Below are 20,214 nucleotides of genomic sequence, written 5' to 3' on the forward strand. Positions count from 1 at the left end.
AAAAGGGTAATATGGCCATATGTTGTATTAGTGTTAATTATTAATACTGAGATTAAAAAAGAAAGGGCTGAGAGTTCAGTGAGCATACTAATTGGACTGTTTTTTTTCAGCTTGTTTTCCTCATCAATGTGAACATTTTGCAGCAGTTCAAAGAAAATGCACACCTGACCAACACTCATTCAACTGGAATGCTAGGTGTAAAATGTAAAACCGTGTGTTTTTTTAAAAAGAGAATAGGGAATGTGGGAAGATAATAATGGCTTCATCCACCCAGAATGAAAAAGAGCACAGAGTTGGGTTGATGTGCTGCTAGAAGATAGAATTCTTTCTTCCCCTCATTTTAGGTCCTTTATATGTTTAAAGGACATTGCTCCTGGTGGTTGCCCTTGTCAACCTACAAAAATGAGAAGTTCAGCAAAAGGTGTTCAGGGTCAGAATGTCATCCTTACCAGTAATTACAGGATGCTTTCTTTGCAAGACTAAACATTTTATAACCTTTTGATGAGGAAGCCATTGTGTTATGTCCAATCCAACCAGTAAGTAATAATCACAATCATTTAACATTATTTAAATAATAGTAGTAAATAATTGTATCAGCCATTAATATCGTGAAATTATGGCTGCTGTTATACTTATAAATTATTGGGTGCTGTTATCCTATTTAGTTTCTCCACAATCATTCTATGACTTATTATTGAAAAAAGTGGGGCTAAGAGAGGTCAGGGAATTACACTATTAGTAAGAGGAGAAATCAGGATTCAAACTGATATCATCAGATTTCAAAGCCTGGTTTTAAACCACTGCATTCTATCCACAACATTGCCTCTCCTGCTCTGGAACTAAAATCTCCTTTAGGTCCTTTTAGATTGTGCGGCTCATTTTGCTGGAAAGCTGCTGTACATACATCTGCATTGACTGAAACCCAGTGCAGAGACAGTCTTTATAATCACTGCTCCTCTCTAATAAATCTGAAGAAGTGGGAGTAAGCAGGGATCTCCTGAGTGAGGGCATGTGGACTTCTGGAGGACACTTGGGGATAGGGGCCATTTCACAGGTGGCTGGGAAAGTAGAAGGTGCGGCCTCCGCACCGGCAACTGGAGTGACATGGTGACATGCAGAGCCACGAAAATGAATCCTTTCCAAGGAACGTTAGTCTCTTCCTCCAGAAAAAACGTTGCGGAGCATTTGTTTCATGGTATTCTGTTTGCAACATTAACAAGCGCATGAGCATCTCTGGGAAGACAGAGAGGCAGCTGTGCTACATATTTCAATCTAAATTGAAAACAGCACAAGCCTACAGTGACTGGATGACAGTAGCTTACAGGTGACTGCTGAAAATTGGGTGGGTGGGAGGAAACTAGAGAAAGAGAAGTCCCTTTATCTCACAAAAAGATATGACTTTCATCTATATGCTCATTACCTATAGTCATATAAAAATGGTGGTTCATTCTCAAATAATATTTCATGAAGACAGCCGTTTATTTCTGAAAGCAATGTGAAAAGCGCATGGCAGATACCAAATGGGTTTGTGGTGGGCTGTAACATGTTTTAACCTTCAAGGGGCAATGTAATCTAAACACTAGTTAAAGCATGTGGAGTGAGAATGAATGAAGCAACAATTAAGTATAGCTTATATAAGTCTGAAAAAGCAGAGAAAGTTTGGAAGTGGGGAATTAAAAAAATATCAATATATACAAATCAAAATTATTTCTTAAATACCTGAGAGAATCAAGAGGCATAAAATTATTTAGGCATTTAGAGTGGCCAAATTTAACTTTTTAAAAATTTTCCCCATGGATCAACTGCTATTTTCCTGGTTTTATTTAATTTTATGGTAAACTACTTGTAATTTTACCTAGAGAAAAATACATACTGTTTTCCACCCTTTGATCACTCTTACTCTAACCAAAGTTTACACTCACTGTCAAGAAAATAAAAAAGTAAATGTGCTTATTCTACCGGGAGATCATTTAATCATAATTAATATATTTTAAGGATATTGCACCCAGGGCTAGAGCAGATCTACAGGTGGCTCTTGTACAGTGTGATTTGAAAGAGGCTCCAAAACTACCTCCCCCCTTGGCTTATAGTGGTACCAGCCTTGCTCCCCATTAGGCTAGAAATCACATCACTGCACTCAGTCCACTACTTTGATTTATCTTCTATAAGATGCATATGGTATATGGGTTGCAAGGAAGGCCCTAGAATTACCTTTGCCCTGCCCACATTAGCACATATTATCAAATTTGCTCACCATCTCGCTAAGAGACCCAAAGGTCTCTTTCTGTTCCAGAGAGTAATTGGATGTGAGGAGAGAATTGTAGATTGCTGGTTCTGGCTAAGATTTTAGAGTTAATTGAGTTAATTGCCTTATTAGATGACCAGAAGCAGACCCAGATGGAGAAAGTGACCTACACAATCCTAATGGCAAAACTGGAATTAGCGGTCAAGTGGAACATTTTTTTATATTTGAGTTGTTAAATAATACATCTGCTCAAGCGATACATAGCAAAGACAAGCTAGCCTTGCAAGTATGATTCAGCGGGTACTTTGGGAAGAGTAAAGAGACCATGGCATGAAAGCAGGGGCCAAAATAAATATATACAATTGACCTAAAGAAATTGTGAAATACCACTCCAAGGGAAAGTGTGAAGGCTCCTATGTAATTAAGAGCAGGGCAAGCTTTTGCACAACCAATGCCTGCCCTTAATGTGATCATGTTTTCAAACCTAATGTTTGGTTTTCACTTCAATTATCAATTCATTACTATAGGTTTTATTTTAACATTTCATCTTCAAATATTTTATCATTACTCAACTTCCCACCTTGAATTCCATATTTTAAAATATTTGATTCCACTAAATGTATTTTAATAAAATAATAAATAACCAGTTTCCTCCAGTCTTATCAAAGGATCAATTTGAATAATCATAATATTGATAATAATTAATGTAAAAGGAACAAAACTATATTAGTCTTCTTTTTCATGTATAATTCATAAGGGTTTTAAAAATTTTTTAATGGAATAATTTCCATTATTTATTTCCAGAAACCCATGGGATGAATGTAAGTACCCCAAATTTGGATTTATCAAATTAGTGGGTCTCATTCTAATTATTAGATCAGGTTTTAAGAAATTATATCTTAGAGTGCATTTTCTTTCCTAAGCTAATAAGAGAAAATCTCATTTGGCATCTGTCACTAATGTGGGTTGGAATATAAGGTAAAGCTTGTTATATAAAGAGTTAACCCACATGCCTTCTTAATGGAATTTTATTTATTATGCTAAAGTATAGAAACCAGACAAAGGCTTTTGTAAAACATATGCATTTCACTGCCTATCTACTTACATTTTCCTGTAATTAGTTGTATCCTTACTATAGCATCTGTGAAAACTTATTTTTATTATTAGCTACCCCAACTTATAGTCAGTTACATTATGACATTGGAGTGTTAGAATGTTGTATATCATTGTACTGAAAATTATCTTCTAAATTTTACAATGAAAGTTTATCCAAAACCATGTTATAACTGCATAGTTTCACATAGGTTAAAATTCAAGGAAAATATTTGAGGTAATAATAATTAGAAACTAGGACAGCATCCAAAATGATATTTTCATGGAAAATCCAATACAAATCCTGATTAAAACCTAACCAAGCAAGACACCACCGATTACCTGGATTCCAATTAAATATGACAAATGAATACTTGACAGGTTTCAATCCCAATTCTATTTATGTCAGAATGACCCATTAAAATTGAAAATGAAATTACCAGAATGCAAGCAATACAATTGCACTTTATAGCTGGTCTGAAAACTTGGACCTGACCAAACCCTTATTCAAATGTCAAGGGCTACATTCGGATCACCCAAAGTGAATCACATATCCTTCTACTCCTTTTGCCATTACCTACAGAGCAGGGCTAACATGAATCACAGCTAGCAGATGACAAATCGTTATGTAAACTCTGAATTTCAAGTGTCAGTCACGTACAAAGTCAGGAAAAATCAGACATATTATGATGGTCCTTACTATTGCCAAGACTAAAAACATGGTTATAAAAAATAACTAAGAGCCTTCTTTGGGAAATGTTTCTTAGTAAACTTACTAGTCTCTTAACAGGCTCATCTGTTTAACTTCCCATGACATGCATGTTTATTAAAAGTAATCATTACATGTTTGTCATATTGTAATATTGTTCATTATTCATCATTTCCTTCTTATTTTGAAGGCACTGAATCACTTAAACTAAAAAAAAAATACATTAAAGTGTGATCATAATGCCAATGATACAAAGTTTTTCTATTAATATAGCTGACATAAAAATACTTAAGTATTCATTGTTGTTTATGGTGAGACAAGTACTTTTAAAAACAAAATTATATCGTATCATCAAAAGGTAATCACGCATATAGTAATGCCCTTAAATCAATTAATCCTGCCTTCCTGGGTGTGTGCATGCTTGCATGTGCATATGTAAAATATTATTACAGTGTATTAAATTTAATTTTTACTTTTGTGCAAAGCATTTTAAACATATTTGCCTTAAACATATATTCATCAGCACTCCAATGCATATCAAATATGTTTATACTTATTTCAAAATCACTAAAGTTAATTCTTAAAGACCATATCAAATTCCCATCAACATAAGCACACACCACCATACACACAGATAAGCATGCCTTTATAGCCATAAGGCAAAATGCCTTTTAAATTCTAAATTAATCAGGAGGGATTATCAAGAATCAGACCCTGACATCATATCTTCTCACCCAGATAGCAATGTGGAAAAATAATTATTTAACATTGTTTAGTTTAGCAATAATTTCACTTGGGGTCACTTTTGACATGTCACTCTCTAGTGTTGAATTTTAATATTAATAGTTAAAACTCTAGAAATAAATCAGTTTCTTCTGCATTAATATATTCTATTTGCATATCATCACTAAAGAAACTGCTATGTAACAAAAAGAATGTCTTATTTCACTTGGGGGATGAAATGATAAAAAAAATTAATTTCCAGTTTTCATGAGATAAAATGTTTGTGATTCCCCTTACTTCCCCTACATATAATCTCTTTTTATACTTGAAATAATAATAAACTTAGTAAGAAATTCACCATTCCATTATTAGACATAAACCTATTCCTCAGGCATTTACTCAGATCCTGAAATCCAAAAAATAAATCACCTCATTGTCTTTGGGAACATAAATGAATGCATAAACTTTTATAGGTACTATTCGCAATCATAATTCGGTAACTTAGAGAAAAATGTGCATAAGGCCAATTGTTGTGGTAATTATGAGGATCATCTCACAACAGAAAGAGAAATAGAGTACTATGATTTGTTTTCCTCCCATTTCCTTACACAAAAGTGAGAAAAATCGTATACTTAAGTGAGAGGGGAATTCTAATAGCATTTACAATATACTTTCAAGAACAAGATAATACCATTCGCCTTCTTGACTCCATGTCAGCTATCATTGAAGAAAGGTTTGAAATGCTTTTCTAAATGTCTAGGAGAAGAAAGAGTAGAGCAAGTGTGTTGACTATCATTTTCTTTCACTAGGACAGGACAGTTGCAATTGAAGAAATAGTTGCATGACAAAAATGAATAGAAGAAAACAATAACACATGACCTTTCTCAAATTGCTCTCATTTCAGTATTATGCACTGATTTAGTTTTTTTTTTTTCATAACAGATACTACTTTTATTTGTAACTGTTTATTTCTGACAGGCTGTCTAACAATGGTGAATTTTACCTATACAGTTATGTTCCCTTACTTAGCATTCACTTTAGGAAATATTTATGATTTCAAATAGAAGGGTTTTAGTGTCAGCTGTTTTATTTTGGGTTTAGACTGACCTTCACGAGGCTACTTGTTACGGCTCGCTAGCGTGATTATGTGTGTGGATGTTGTGTTTGCCCCTACCATTTTCCATATGCTCTGCCTCACCAACACTGCCATCCGGCGTGGTCCTCTCATAGTTGTCCTCTGGGAGTGGAAGGGCACCCAGTCTTGGCCCTGATGAACTCTTACTGCTTGGTGTTTCTGACTCCTCCAGCCCGCTGTCATAGCAACTCTGCAGTGACCCCTGATGTGGGTCCTGAGGCTGACTCACAACAGAAAACGTCACTCTACGAAATGGCTGTAAAAGAAAAGATTCTGAATGTCACTAAGGTAGAAGATAGTCAATGATCTTATTAAAAATACATAAATTACATACATTAAGGTCTACTGACAACTCATTCAATATAAAATGGTTAACATGATATGATGAAATCTGTTTGGTTAACGCCTTATTTTCTGAGGCAATGCCTACCTAGAACTTAGATTTTATTATGGACAACCTGAAAATTTCCTTTCTGAAACAGAGATTAGAAAACAGCAATTTCACTAAAACACACATTTAAATCTATGTTAGTTCCATTTATTCAATCTTTATCTATTCTGTAGTCTTCACTTCAAATATGTTTTTCACAAATGGACTCTATAAAAACAAGGGTCAGTGGTTTGAGAAAGCAATAAATATTTAATTAATACATTGTAAGACTTCATTTTAAACACATTTTCCATATGATCTAATGGTTTAAAAATATGTGTTCTGGCAGATGACTTAAACTATTAAAGGTACAGCTGATGAGTAGGAATTCAAATGCAGTTGCTAGAAAATAGGAATATATTTCTTACTTCATTCATATTAAACAAATTACCTATTGACCTTGAAATTTTGAGGGTAGTATTGAAATAATAGATAAAAGTTTTCTTAATCAGGGAATGGAAAATGAACTAAAAATTTAATTGTATGTGCTTTTTATGACTACAGTTTGTTCTAAAAGAGTAACATCATGTACAGCCTTTAGACTGGATTTTTAAAATGTTGCAAATCTTTATCTAATTGGACCCCAAAATTTGCAATGATACTGACATTGGCTGGACTGAAGATTTACTATACATGGAATTTACACATGAGACCACTGACAGTTTCCTCAAACCACATTGCTCTGCACACAGAAGATACTCACCAAAGTATATTCTACTGAACGATGATATTTTAATGACAATGTTAAATTTAGGAAAGAACACCGAGGGTCATGGAAATATATTGTCACTTCAAGATGTGGCAATATCTAATTCTATTTTAATGAGTCTCAAATCTTTTAGAATCAGTCTTTACTAATGCAAGATATTCAAAATATATAAGAAAATACATAGTTTATAGTTATAAATTGACCAAAGGAAAATGAATAAGAAATCCTAAGAAATGATGTTTCATTTTCATATAAAAGTAGGAAACAGGACAATGGTGGGTTGTTTATACACTGGTTCCACCAAAGTTGATAGGATAGCAGAGAAACAGGTGATAGGTATGTTTGCAATGACAAATGTGCAAAATAATCGTTTTTCTATAATGTGTTATATAATAAATGCAATGAATCTATCTGTGCATTTTATTTTATTAATTGCCTACCTTATTTTGAATGTGAACACTTTAATCTCCATGAAATATTTTAGGTTCCATATTAAACTCAATGATGAAAAATGTTTTAATTTTAAAATACAGAGATCAATATATATTCTAAAAATACTTATACTCATGAATGCTTTCTTTAATATGAAATGTTTTACTGAAAATAAAATCTGAATAAAAAATAATTCACAATAAAAATTTAAAGTAGAATATCGCCCAATGGATCACAAACTACCCATCAATCATTTCTATCTGGTTTATAACAGATCCCATTAAAACTGCAGAGTACAATATCAGTTTGTATTACTATCCCTTAAACCTTATTTTGATAATTTTTAATAATTAAAATTACTGTGGCAAGATTTTCAAGTTGGTAATGTGAACCAAATTAGTACATGCCGGGAGCCGGTCGATCCTTGCTGTTTCAAGGGACCTGGCATATATGGAATACTGTTCTTAATATGTTTGCTCACCTTCTTGGCGCTGTGTTTTAACCAAGGTCACCTCTCCGAGAAAGGTTGTTTCCCCAGGTAGGGATTTTCCCCTGAAGTTAGGGAGGGAATAAAACCCCTCAACTAAGTGCCAGGCAGGTAATTAATCACTTTAACTATGAACAATCATGCATAAGCTACATAATCTTTACTCCCTGGAATGGAGATAAGAAACGCCCTAACCTTTGTAATAGAGATTGATAGGATTGAGTCAACTGGTATAAATACAGATGTAACAAGACAGAAAGAGACAGAACTTAGAACACAGAACTTAGAACACAGAATTTAGAAGAGAGAACCTAAAGACAGAACCTACACAGAACCTACAGACAGAAGAACTTCGCTGGAGAGAACATGGCAAAAGATCCTGGACTGAACCTGACTACAGAAATTGGCAAGAGAACCTGACTAGAACCTGGTGACTGAACCTGGCTGGAGAACCTGGACAGAACCTGGCTGAAGAACATAGCGAGGGAACATGGCTACAGAACCTGGCTGGAGATCCGAAGCAGAACCTCTCTGGAGATCCAGACCAGAACTTGGCTGGAGATCCTGGCTAGAGATCCTGGCTAGGTTGCTGATCACCTGAACGCTGTCTCCGTGTCCTTCCTTCTTCGCTGACTCCGTCCACACCTTTGGGGACCCCTGGACCTGCTGGGGTTGGACCCTGGCAAGTACAGAATACTAAATCCTGAATTCTGCAAAAGTTAAGCTTTAATATCAATAGTCAATCAGACATGTAAATTTACATAGATTGATAGATAGATAGGGAGATGATAGATAGTCAAATATTTTATCATTCTTCATCATCAGGTTAGGTCTATTGAGAAGACAACTTTTACAGAAAAAAAAACTTATAACACAGAATTCCTATTATTTTTATATTCCAGAAATATTGAAACCAAAAATGTAAAGCAATTCGTCAATTGTGTGACAGAAAGAATGAGTTTGCGTTATGAATAACTGTCACCTTGTTAATTACTGATATTCTGAATTAGAGTGGTTTACATGGTAATTCTTAAACCACGATGTAGCTTAGAGCGACCCAGAGCACTTGAGAAAAATCGTAATGCCAATAATAGTCGCACAATGAAATAAGCATTCATTGTGGGACTGGATATCAGTGGTTTATAATATCTCCCCAAGTGATGAGAAGGCAAACAGAGTAAGGAGAAACTCTACAACTGAGAGAACATATGGGAAGATGATAAAAAAACAAAACACTAAACTGACCCAGGAAACTAGCTGGCCCCCTAAGTGTCCACAGAGTTCCCTCAAGAGTTAGTAGAATCATTGTTCCATCTTGAGATGCAAAAGTATTGACATGAAGACTTCTAGTGACCTGAGGTGTCTGAGCTTTGTATTTTTCTGTTTATGATAATAATTTCACATCCTACACAGGCAAACTGGTCCTTCTAAAAGAGGCAAGATAAGAAGAGCGTGAGGAAGAGTGTCGGCCTTCCAGCTCTTTGAAACTGTGAAGATGTGTTTGAAAATGAAATGAGTTATGAAAGAAAAAGATCTCCAAGAAAATCATTCCAAAAATTCTGAGTGGGATATGTGTGAGAATTATAAACAGAAGGAAGCAGAAGTCAACGATTTCATTTAGGCAAATGAATGATGTAATTAGAAGGGTGAAGTTAAAGATAATGATCTGGCAATTTTTTACAGAAAAGGGCTGAAAGAACTATTGAAGGCAGAAGATTATGTTAAAAAGGGTGAACTATGAAGAAACAGTAGTGAGAATGGGCAGTGTTGCTGATTAGATTTAGTCATTAAATCATGATACCTACATTTATTGTGTATACATTATAGTTTCCAAGGACGTTCCAACAATGCTTCTACACATTTAAGAAATTAAACCTTATTGCTATGTAAAGACAGACAAAACATAATATGACCAAGTTTCCAATAAAATAGAGGTACAAAAAGATGCTTGGGAGCTTAGGGTAGGCATTGCAAAGGAGAGATTTGTGGTTTGAGAACTCTAAACGAAGTTTGATAGATAATAGGGATTGGAGCTCTGATTATAGATTCCATAGTTGTAGCCAGCAGCAAATAATAAAAATGAGGGTGCATAAGAAAACCTGGTCGCTTTGGAAACTCAGAAGCCAAGGAAGACATCACTTCTAAAAAGAAAGAAAATCTTCTATGTTCAAAAGCATCAGAGACATGGAGAAGAATGCTGACTACCATATGTCCATTGGATTCATCCATTAGAAGGTCACTGTGGCGATGAAATCTCTAAACTCTGCAGAACAATCATAGATTAGACCAAAGGAAGTAAAAGACCAAAATGTAAATATATGGAAAAAAGGAGAAATTGGAGATGGATTGTTAAATTAAAAATGGGACATATAAGAGAAGTGGGGTCACAGTTAAAAGAAAAAGATTTATTCCCAGCTGGCGTGGCACAGTGCTAGAGCGTCGACCTATGAACCAGGATGTCACGGTTCGATTCCCAGTCAGGGCAAATGCCGGTGGAGGGCTCAGTCCCCTTTGTGTAGGAGGCAGCCGATCAATGGTTTTCTCTCATCATTGATGTTTTTATCTCTCTCTCCTCTCTGAAATCAATAAAAATACATATATTTTTAAAAAGAGTCCAACTATCTTTAATTTAAAAAAAGAAAAAGAAAAAGATTTGTGTTAACAGTTTAATTTATCTATATTTTTTCTCTTTCTTCGTGGTATTAAAAATGTGCTTCAAGATAAGTATTTGAAGATGCAAGCAAAAAGGGGTGCTTATAACATAAGGTGGTTGGGAACTAAATAGAATTAAAACATAAATAAAATAAAAAATAAAATCACAGAGGCAAGGTAAATAGCATATATGATGAGGAAATTCATGCATGGGGCATGTGTGTATGTGTGTGTTTAATGAGGAAAAAAATGTACATTAGAAACAGCAGAAAAAGATTCTATTCCAAGTAACTCTATTGATTCCTATTGACCTCACACAAGTTAGCTGACCCTTGGTTCTTATGCCTTAGGCTCAGGGTCTGTAAAATAGAGATAATAATATCTGCCCCTTAGGAACTTAAATTCCCTGAGAAATAATGAGATAGTTTATAAAAAGAGCCTTAAGCTCCCTCAAAGACATATACTATAAAAGGCATTATACCTCAGGCCACAGCTATACAGCTACATAACTAGAACTATTTCCCACTATGTTTTAGGTTTATTTTTTTTTTAAATATAAGAAATACATATCATTTTCCCAGTAATTCACAGTGCTTCTAAATAGAATTTTTAAAAATCATATGAAATTTCAAACCTAATTCTCCTATTAATGCACTAAGTTTTTATTGTTTTAAATACAACTTGTTTGTAAAACAAATATGCACATATAACACAAATTTTTCAAAAGCTGTTTGAATCCAATCACTTACTAAGCATTCACATTTCTATATTTGATTATTTTAGAATATCATTTCTCAACTAGTTTTTTATTCCATTATGACACATTGTGGAGACTAACTTCAAGACACACCCTACTATGAGAACTTCCCAGATATTTTACAGGTTATTACAAATATATTAAAAGGTAACTCCCCATAATATACAATCACTGGAATATTCCAGTCCCCAAATGATGGAAATGCATTAGAGTTGACACTAATTTAAACCACCGTAGCCTGGGAACCAGCATTCTTCGCTCTTAATATAATTTTATTTGATTTATTTCCTGGAAAGTTATGGGTCATATGAGGAGTTGGGCAAAGGTGTTAATGGAGAGGACCTCTGTCTTCTATTCTTGCACTCAAACCATGGGTGGTCCTGAGGCTGCCTCTTCCCATCCTCCCTCCTCACTAGAAATTCTAGTGAGCCCAAGGTAGGGATGTGTGACTGCAATAATCATCCTATATAATAAAAGGCTAATATCCAAATTGTCCCCTCCACCGGGAGTTCGACCAGTGGGCAGAGCTGGCCGGCCAACCACCTGCGGCCCCTTCCCCTTGCTGGCCCCGCCCCTGATTGCCCCCCCACCCCGATCAGGGGTGGGGCCGGCCGGCCAATCTCCCATGTCCCCTCCCCATGGCCAGCCTGGCTGATCAATCAGCCCCAATCGGGCGGGCCAGCCAGACCCCACCCGTGCACGAATTCTTGCACTGGGCCCCTAGTTTCCATATAAAATTAACCTCATAGCCTTGAAAGGTCAAACATAGCAAATAGAATATTTTTAAGTTGGGTGCTGTGGGGTATACAAGGTTTCATATTCAATAAATGCATTTGCTCATTAATATTTTTTTCTGAAAAAAAAAGTGGACAGATGTTAAAACCAGTACCCTGGGGAACTTGGGACCAGGAGAAAGACAGGCTGCTTAGATGAGGAGGGGGGCTAGAATACATTTGGATTACAGGAATAAGGCTGGTGTTCTAATTACATTATTGCAAGGGGTAAGGCATTTATGAAAGGACAATGTGGTGAGCATTCGATTTATTTATTTACTTTTTAAACTGCACCTCCGTGATTGATAATATAAGTTACCAAACAGTAAACCTACATCTGGGCATCATAAGAGCTTAGAGGTCACTCAGGTAGGTCCTAGCAGCCAGATCTCCTCCTGCTCTTATTCAGAGGGCTCAAGGGAAGTTAAATTCCCACATTTCAAATTCATTAGAGGACTGAACCATTTTCTAAAAAGTGATTTTTTAAAAATATCTAAAAAGCTGATGTCCAACTGAACTACAACTATCACAAGTGCCTCATTTTGGTATTTTATCTTGCAATATCATTATTTTTTTTCTCTAATTTTAGAGAACCATATGATCACCCTTCTTTTCTGAAAGTGCTGATATAATAACATATACTACATACAATCTGCACCGGTCAGGAAATTAATTTTAAAATTAGCAGCAATATGTTATTCTGTTTTTGGAATACAAGCATTGCCAAACATTATAACATTTCCAAGTGCTATTTTTTTTAAAGTTATCACTAAGTTCATTTGCAGTTGCTAGGAAAAGCAATAGAGGTCAGATGCATATTAAAAGTAAACAATAATACCTCTATTTTTATCCATTCTTAATTGTTAGATTCAAAGGTAAACATCACACCATAAAAGCAAATATTATGTCCCATAAACAGACATACTTTAAAATATTTTAAATGCTTTAAAATATTTGCCCTTTGTCTACCGTCATTAGCAAAATCCTCTAATTTACAATCTGCACAATAAAAATGGATTGCTTTCTCTCACAGGGAAGTGGCTAATTTGAGAAGAGGAAACATAAAATAGCTGAACTTTTGGGAGTATCATATAATACACAATACTTACAGTAAAAGAGAAACAAGTATGAAGGTGAGAGTACAGACATTTTTCCCTTGGAATCCATTTCTTATAACCTAGTGGCACTGCATTTACAGCGATTTTATTTGCAAGAGGATAGGACCCGAAGGAAGCCACAGGAAAGAACTTCAGGTTAAATCTCCTTCCCTATTGAATACTGCTCTGTGTCTTACAGACAACTTTATTGGGACCTTTAAGTGCGCACCTTCCTTTTTAGCTTCAATAGTTTCTCCATAAATCCCCTTATCTGGAACTCACACACAGCTGTCTCAGTCGCATCAATTATTTCCAAATGGGCTGAAAAGGCTTTTTTATTTTTTCCAATTCACTTAGTTATGTCTATCAAACAGACTTCTAATGACTCTCTTTGTCAGTCATAAAGCCCTGAAACAGTCGTGGGCAGAACATTGCAGGACTAGAAGGAGGGCTGCATTTTATGTTTAAAGAGGAGCTAAGACTCTGAGCTCTTCCCCTGCGAGGGAACTGCTCCTTGATTACCCTGCAAACATTTTCAACCCGTGTCAGAGGCTACTGAACAAACATATCTCGGATTCCATAGTGCATTAGTTGGAATATGTCTGGCAGAACCTTCAAACAAACCTTAATCGGGTCTTTTAACTTTGAGGGCGTCTACCTTTGCTAACATCTCAAGGTTCTTCCTTACTTCAAACTGCCTTTCTTTCTTTCAAGTCAATAGCAGATGAAAGAACATTAAAAAGAAGCATGTTGAGACATTTGGATTAATTAAAACACTAATTTGGGGAAGGAGAAGTTAAATGACTTTATTTCTGTTGCCTTGTATGTAATTATATTTTGACACATTTGTTCACAGTTGTACTTTAGAAACTACAAATGCAGGTGATACTTCTTAGTTCTTAGTCCAGTTCAATATTAAATCAGAAGCTACTTAATATTACAAAGAACAATGAAGACAGTATTAAAATAGTAACTACTATGTCCCAGGAAAATGCTCTTCATTTTATTTATGTTGCCACTTCTCATACCATCCCCACGTGGGTTATATTAATATTCTGATTTCGCAAATGAGAAAAAAAATAAAAAATTTCAATGTTTAAACAACAGCAATAGCTACTTTAGCCTTAAATACAAATGGGATTCTTATATCTTCCCCATAATGAAAAATATTTGGGGGGGGGGGGGATGGCCAAAGCTTAAAATTCTTAGTAAATGTGTGCAAACACTTTTTTTCTCCTGAAAACAGTAAAAGTAGGTATTATGCTCTAAAACACAAATTGTGGATCCTCTATATTGTGGACATAATTATTCGATCTAGTTTTTGCTCTTTGTGCTAACTTCTTTTAAAATTAGTTCAGAAATGGCAAAATTTTTCTGTGAAGTATGAGAAAGTAAATAGTTTAGGCTTGGTAGGTCATAGCTCTGTGCCACAACTACTCAACTCGGCTACTCAATTCTCATTAAAGATGCAAAATTGAATAAGCATGGCCATGTTCCAATAAAACTTATCTAACGTTTTTATTTTTATCTTTTTATCTAACGTTTTTAAGTGTCATACAATTTTCCCACTCTGTGAAACATTATTTTTTAATTTGTTTCAACCATATAAAATTATTAAAAAATCAAATGTAAAAATTACAACTTTTCCATTTTATTCATATTTTTAAATGTTATGTGGGTTTTTCAACTAAAATATAAAGTCCTTATAAACAGTGTTTCTCCATTATGCTCCTCTTTCAATGACAGTACCTTAAAAATAATTTAGATTCAATTGTCACCTATTAACACATTTTGATATTTCTTAGTCTTTTTGGAAACAAATCTGAACAGGGGAATCTGGAGACTTGGATTCAAGCACTGGCTCTAATATTCAGTATGAAATCTAGGGAAAAGATCAATGTTTCAGCTATAGCACCTTCAACTTTAAAATGAAGGAGCTATAGTGGATGATATTTAATATCTTTTCCAGTTCCATAACTCTCTGAAACGAAGAATACAAGTGCATTGGATCAGGGGCTAAATGGTTGAAATCAATAATTTTAAAGTTGACTCTGTTCACCCATTAAGAAATTCCTTAGTACATTGCAAGGCATTGTAAATATTAATGCATCCTGGAATGTATTTACTCATAAAACAAAGATCGTGAACTAAAATTTGCACAATAATCAAACATTTTAGGTAACTACCTTAATGAAAAGTTATCAAGATGGTGAGGTACCCTCAGGCTTACCATCTCTGTGGAAAAGTAAAGACATTTCTCAATGCCAGCTCCCTGGAATAGGTTCATCTAAATCTTTCCTATCCTCTGAAACCACCTCCTCTGTGATTCCTTCTTTGACTCAATTAAAATAAAACTGTTCATTGAGTTCATGGAGGCTGTGAGACCTCATTCATCTCTCAACTGCATGATTCTAATAGCAGAGGTTAGCGAGGTTGGTAGGAAATACAGTGGTGAAAGCATGCTGGGCCATGATTGGATTTCATCTCCCAATTCATTTTAGACCCTACATAGTCCCTTGTAAGTTTCTATGTTTACATGCACAGAAAAACAGGAAGGCAGAGGGAGTCCTAGTCAGGAAAAAACCAATATTGACAGGCAACTAATGAGAAAAAGACTATCTTCACAATAACATTCAACCCAACAAAGGCTTATTAAGCACTTGCTTTGTGCCTACCACTGTGCCGAAAATCTACATGCTGAAAATTCAAGCATTAAGCTCCCTTGGGCAAGTGTAAATTTATCATACAAAAGCACTCACAGAATACAAGCAAGGATTTCTTTTCCCTTTTTTTTTCTTTTTGCTATTGTGATAATCAGCAAAAACTCGGTTCGCCTGCCGCTCAGTTGCTTTGCATGACTGCTCCTGCACACTGAGTCCCAGAAGCGGCTCAATGAGGTCGATAAACCTACGTCTTAAACTACGCAGCTGGAGTTGATCTGCTGCAGTTCAAGGTGAAATGCTGAAACCAAGTGAACTCCTATAGGAATGCCCAGGTTCCCAACTACTAAACACCACGAAATGAACAAATAAACAAAAATAAGAAGGACATAAAATCACCTTTTAAAAGCTACCTTCTAAGATGCACAGAAGCTTAGCAGCGCAGGTAGGCGCCTGCTTCATAAGCACCTCCCATACTAAAATGAATGAAAAAGAAATGTTCATTTTAGGATCCACTCAAAAGATGCTCCAGATTCTTCCTTCCTTCCTTCCTTCCTTCCTTCCTTCCTTCCTTCCTTCCTTCCTTCCTTCCTTCCTTCCTTCCTTCCTTCCTTCCTTCCTTCCTTCCTTCCTCCTTCCCTCCCCTCTTCTTTCTTTCTTTCTTTCTTTCTTTCTTTCTTTCTTTCTTTCTTTCTTTCTTTCTTTCTTTCTTTCTTCTTTCTTTCTTCTTCTTTCTTTCTTTCTTTCTTTCTTTCTTTCTTTCTTTCTTTCTTTCTTCCTTTCTTTCTTTCTTTCTTTCTTTCTTTCTTCTTTCTTTCTTTCTTTCTTTCTTTCTTTCTTTCTTTCTTTCTTTCTTTCTGCATTTCATCTGAACTGCACTGGTGAATCTATTTAGGCAACTATATGCTAGTACATTTAAAAACATTCAGCTTTTCTGCTTGGCTGGCATGGCTCAGTGGTTGAGCATTAACCTGTGAACTAGGAGGTCACAGTTCGATTCTGGTTGGGCTGGGTTGCGGGCTGGATCCTCAGTGTGGGACACGGAGGAGGCAGCTGATCAATGATTCTCTTTTATCATTGACTAGAAGCCAGGTGCACGAATTCGTGCAGGGAAGGGGTCTGGCCAGCCTACCCCGTTCCGGGCCGATCAGGCCGGGCCAGCCAGGGGGAGGGGTAGCAGGCAGTTGAAGTCCCGGTTGAGGGGATAATTTGCATATTAGCCTTTTATTATATAGGATGTTTCTATCTCTCTCTCCCTCCTCCTTCTTCTCTGAAATGAATTAAAAATATATTTAAAAACAAACAAAAAACTTTGAGCTTTCCATATTCTATGGAATAGAGGTTTCTATACTTAAGCAGTTTCTCTGGTCTGGTTGGATTAAAATGTCTGACAGGAATCAAGACAGACAAATAGAGTCTGTCTGTGAAGTGTCCCTTAAGCATTTAACCATGTAAGTAAGTTAGCCTAACTGTCGAGCAAGAGTCTTCTGATATACAGGTAAAGCTTCTGCTACCCAGGCAAACCCATATCCTCTGCCATCGCTCCTGGCTCACCGGTTTTATCTTACTTATCTGCACTTCACTGAAAAGAAAAGCTACCAGTGTCCACAAGGGAAAAAAAATGTATTCAAATGCCCTGTATATGCTAATTTCCATTCCTTAGTACAAGTCAAGTGAGTCCAAAAAAATCAGAGAAAGTGGGATTCATAGGGGAATAATAGACTCCAATGGTGTCCACATCCCAATTTCTGGAGCTAGTGAATAGGTAACCTTACATATAAAGAGATATTTAAGATTGCAGATAGAATTTGCTAATGAACTGACCTTATATTAGGTTATCTGGGTAGGCTCAATGCCATTGAAAGGGTTCTTCAAAGTAAAAGGCGGAGGCAGAGAACCAGGTTAGAGCAATATATTGTCGGAACTATATTCACGGTCACAAGCTTTGAAGAGAGAGGAAGAGGACACATGCCAAGGAGGATCAGTGTCCTCAAGAAGCTATTAAAGGCAGTGAAGGGAAGGGAGCAGATATTCCTCTAGAGCAGTGATTTTCAACCTTTTTCATGGCACACATAAACTAGTTATTAAAATTCTGGGACACACCAAAAATATATTTTTTGCTGATCTGACAAAAAATAGGTATAATTTTTATTGATTTACAAAAATAATAATAATAATAGTAATTACCTACCCTATTTGCTCCAAAGTGACTTTTTAAAAAAGCAGTTGCCTATATTTGTATATAAGGATTTCTGGTACCTAGAATAAAGCATTCAGAGGAAACCTTATTATGTATGAGCCGTGACCAGTAAGATGCAACTCTATTGTGTGACTTATATGTTTACTAGTGGCCCAGTGCATGAAATTCGTGCACATTAAAAGAGAATTAATTAGAGGAAATATTTTAATATTGCTATTTGCCCTTTCTCTATAATAGAAGTGTTAGAGATGAAAGAAAATTAGTAAAATGTATATGAATATCTCCCTCCTGTCAGAGTCTGGGGCACGCCACGGGACCCACAGTCAAGTCCCCTCCCACCCGCATGCGCCTCGAAATTGTGAGAGACCCAGACTGGCTGGCCTCACCCCCGTCAAGCCCTACAGGGCAGGGGGCGCAGCCTCAGGTCCCCCAGCACAGCCTCAGGTCCCCTGGCCCGGCGCCGGGGAGGGGGGTGCAGCCCTAGCACGAGGGCATGAGGGTGTTATGACCATTTGCATATTAGCTCTTTATTATATAGGATGTTTCGAGATAGGGCATTCACACCAGAAGGCTATTGTGTTGGTTATTGTCATTTTTTTTTTTTAATTTGGGAAAAGAGATCAGTGCCTCTGACTAAATAGTCAGGTACTACATATTTTAAAAAAAATTTTGCAGCACACTGGTTGAAAATCATTGCTCTAAAGCATCCATAGCAAACACCTTGATATTAGCCCAGCTAGACCCATTTTGGGTTTCTGACCTCAAACACTGTAAGGCAACAAATTAACATAGCTTTAAGCCATTAGGTTCTTGGTAATTTGTACAGCAGCAATAGAAAACTTATACAGTAGGCATGGAGCCTGGGTATGGTAGGGAGGAAAGAGAAATAAATCATTTGGGTTTAGGCTTTACATTTATAAAAGAGGTTAGAAGCATCATTCAAATTTAAATTTGTGTTCCATTTTTGGGCCACTGCACTGTATAGCATTGAGAACTAGCATGTGATTCTAATAATTACACCTATTCTAGAAAGCACTTAAATGTACTGTGTTGCTTTATTTGATGTTGAAAGTGTTTAATAAGTGTAGAGATGTTAAAATAATCCTTATAACCTTATTTTCATATTCATTATTCATTTAGTACAGTGACAATATGAATAACATGTAAAACAAGACAAAAAATGAAGTGGACTAGGTCTGTATCCACCTATCCATAAGAGGAAAAGCACTTCAAATTTATATTCCTGTCCCCTCTTATCAGATAACTAATATTGTATTTGCAGAAATCCAGGATTTATTTTCAGCCATAATTTGAAAATGTAACTGAAATTATCTAATATTCCCACATATTATTCCAATATTAAGTGCCACAAAAGCAACTCATTTCATTTATTGTCCCCTTGAGGAAAAAAAAAAGGTTGAATTCTTAGGCTTACAGGAAAGGGACAGTTTGGAATATGAGAGAAAAACAAGTAAATCCATGAGGCAATAACATCACAGTACAATAATATTTTATTACCACCACTACTATTTGGCTTGCTAAACCTGTTTATATTTCATATTCAAAAGATACGTAGGGAGCCATATCTAAAATAATATATTTTTTATTCCTTTCTTTTGGGGTTTTTACCTTATGACTTTTTTAAGCCTCTTCCCCACCACCACCACCACACACACACATAAGTTTATATACATGACCATTTTGTACCTATAACTTAATTGAGATTTAGTTTTCACTTTAAAAGCACTAAAATGATAACACTTTGGGCACCCATAGTTGCTGAAATTCATCACAGTCTATTAAAATGTTTGACTCACCAGTACGTCTGCTCCTTAGATCTCATTATATGCATGCTACGTACTAAGAAATAACATGAACAATAAACCATGTCATTAAGTTAAATCTTGTATTCTGGGGGAAACAAAATTGTCCTGGCATGGCTTTTTTATGCTTAACTTCAGTTTTTAGAATGACAATTGCTTACATTGGCAGGTTGTGAATTAACTAAAGATGGTGTTTATTACCTTCACCCAGTCTGACAGAGGACCCTACAGAAATCCGTGGCTGAGCAAGGGGCTTGCACACTGCAACAACTGATCAGCAGATAAAAACC

General features: G+C 35.8%; 1 protein-coding gene across 4 annotated transcripts in view; it reads right to left on the reverse strand.

Annotated features, from left to right (window-relative positions):
* PCDH7 (protocadherin 7) overlaps positions 1–20,214 on the reverse strand; it is a 427,194-nt gene that overhangs the window by 223,018 nt on the left and 183,962 nt on the right. For 2 of the 4 annotated variants that reach the window (XM_059673739.1, XM_059673757.1), the window contains exon 2: positions 5,968–6,160. In XM_059673739.1, coding sequence (XP_059529722.1) covers positions 5,968–6,160 — 193 coding nt within the window. Of the gene's footprint in view, positions 1–5,943; positions 6,161–20,214 lie in introns of all 4 variants that reach the window. The other 2 variants (XM_059673730.1, XM_059673748.1) reach the window with 1 other exon arrangement.

Source organism: Myotis daubentonii, chromosome 1, assembly GCF_963259705.1.
Source record: "Myotis daubentonii chromosome 1, mMyoDau2.1, whole genome shotgun sequence".
Taxonomy (NCBI): Eukaryota; Metazoa; Chordata; class Mammalia; order Chiroptera; family Vespertilionidae; genus Myotis; species Myotis daubentonii.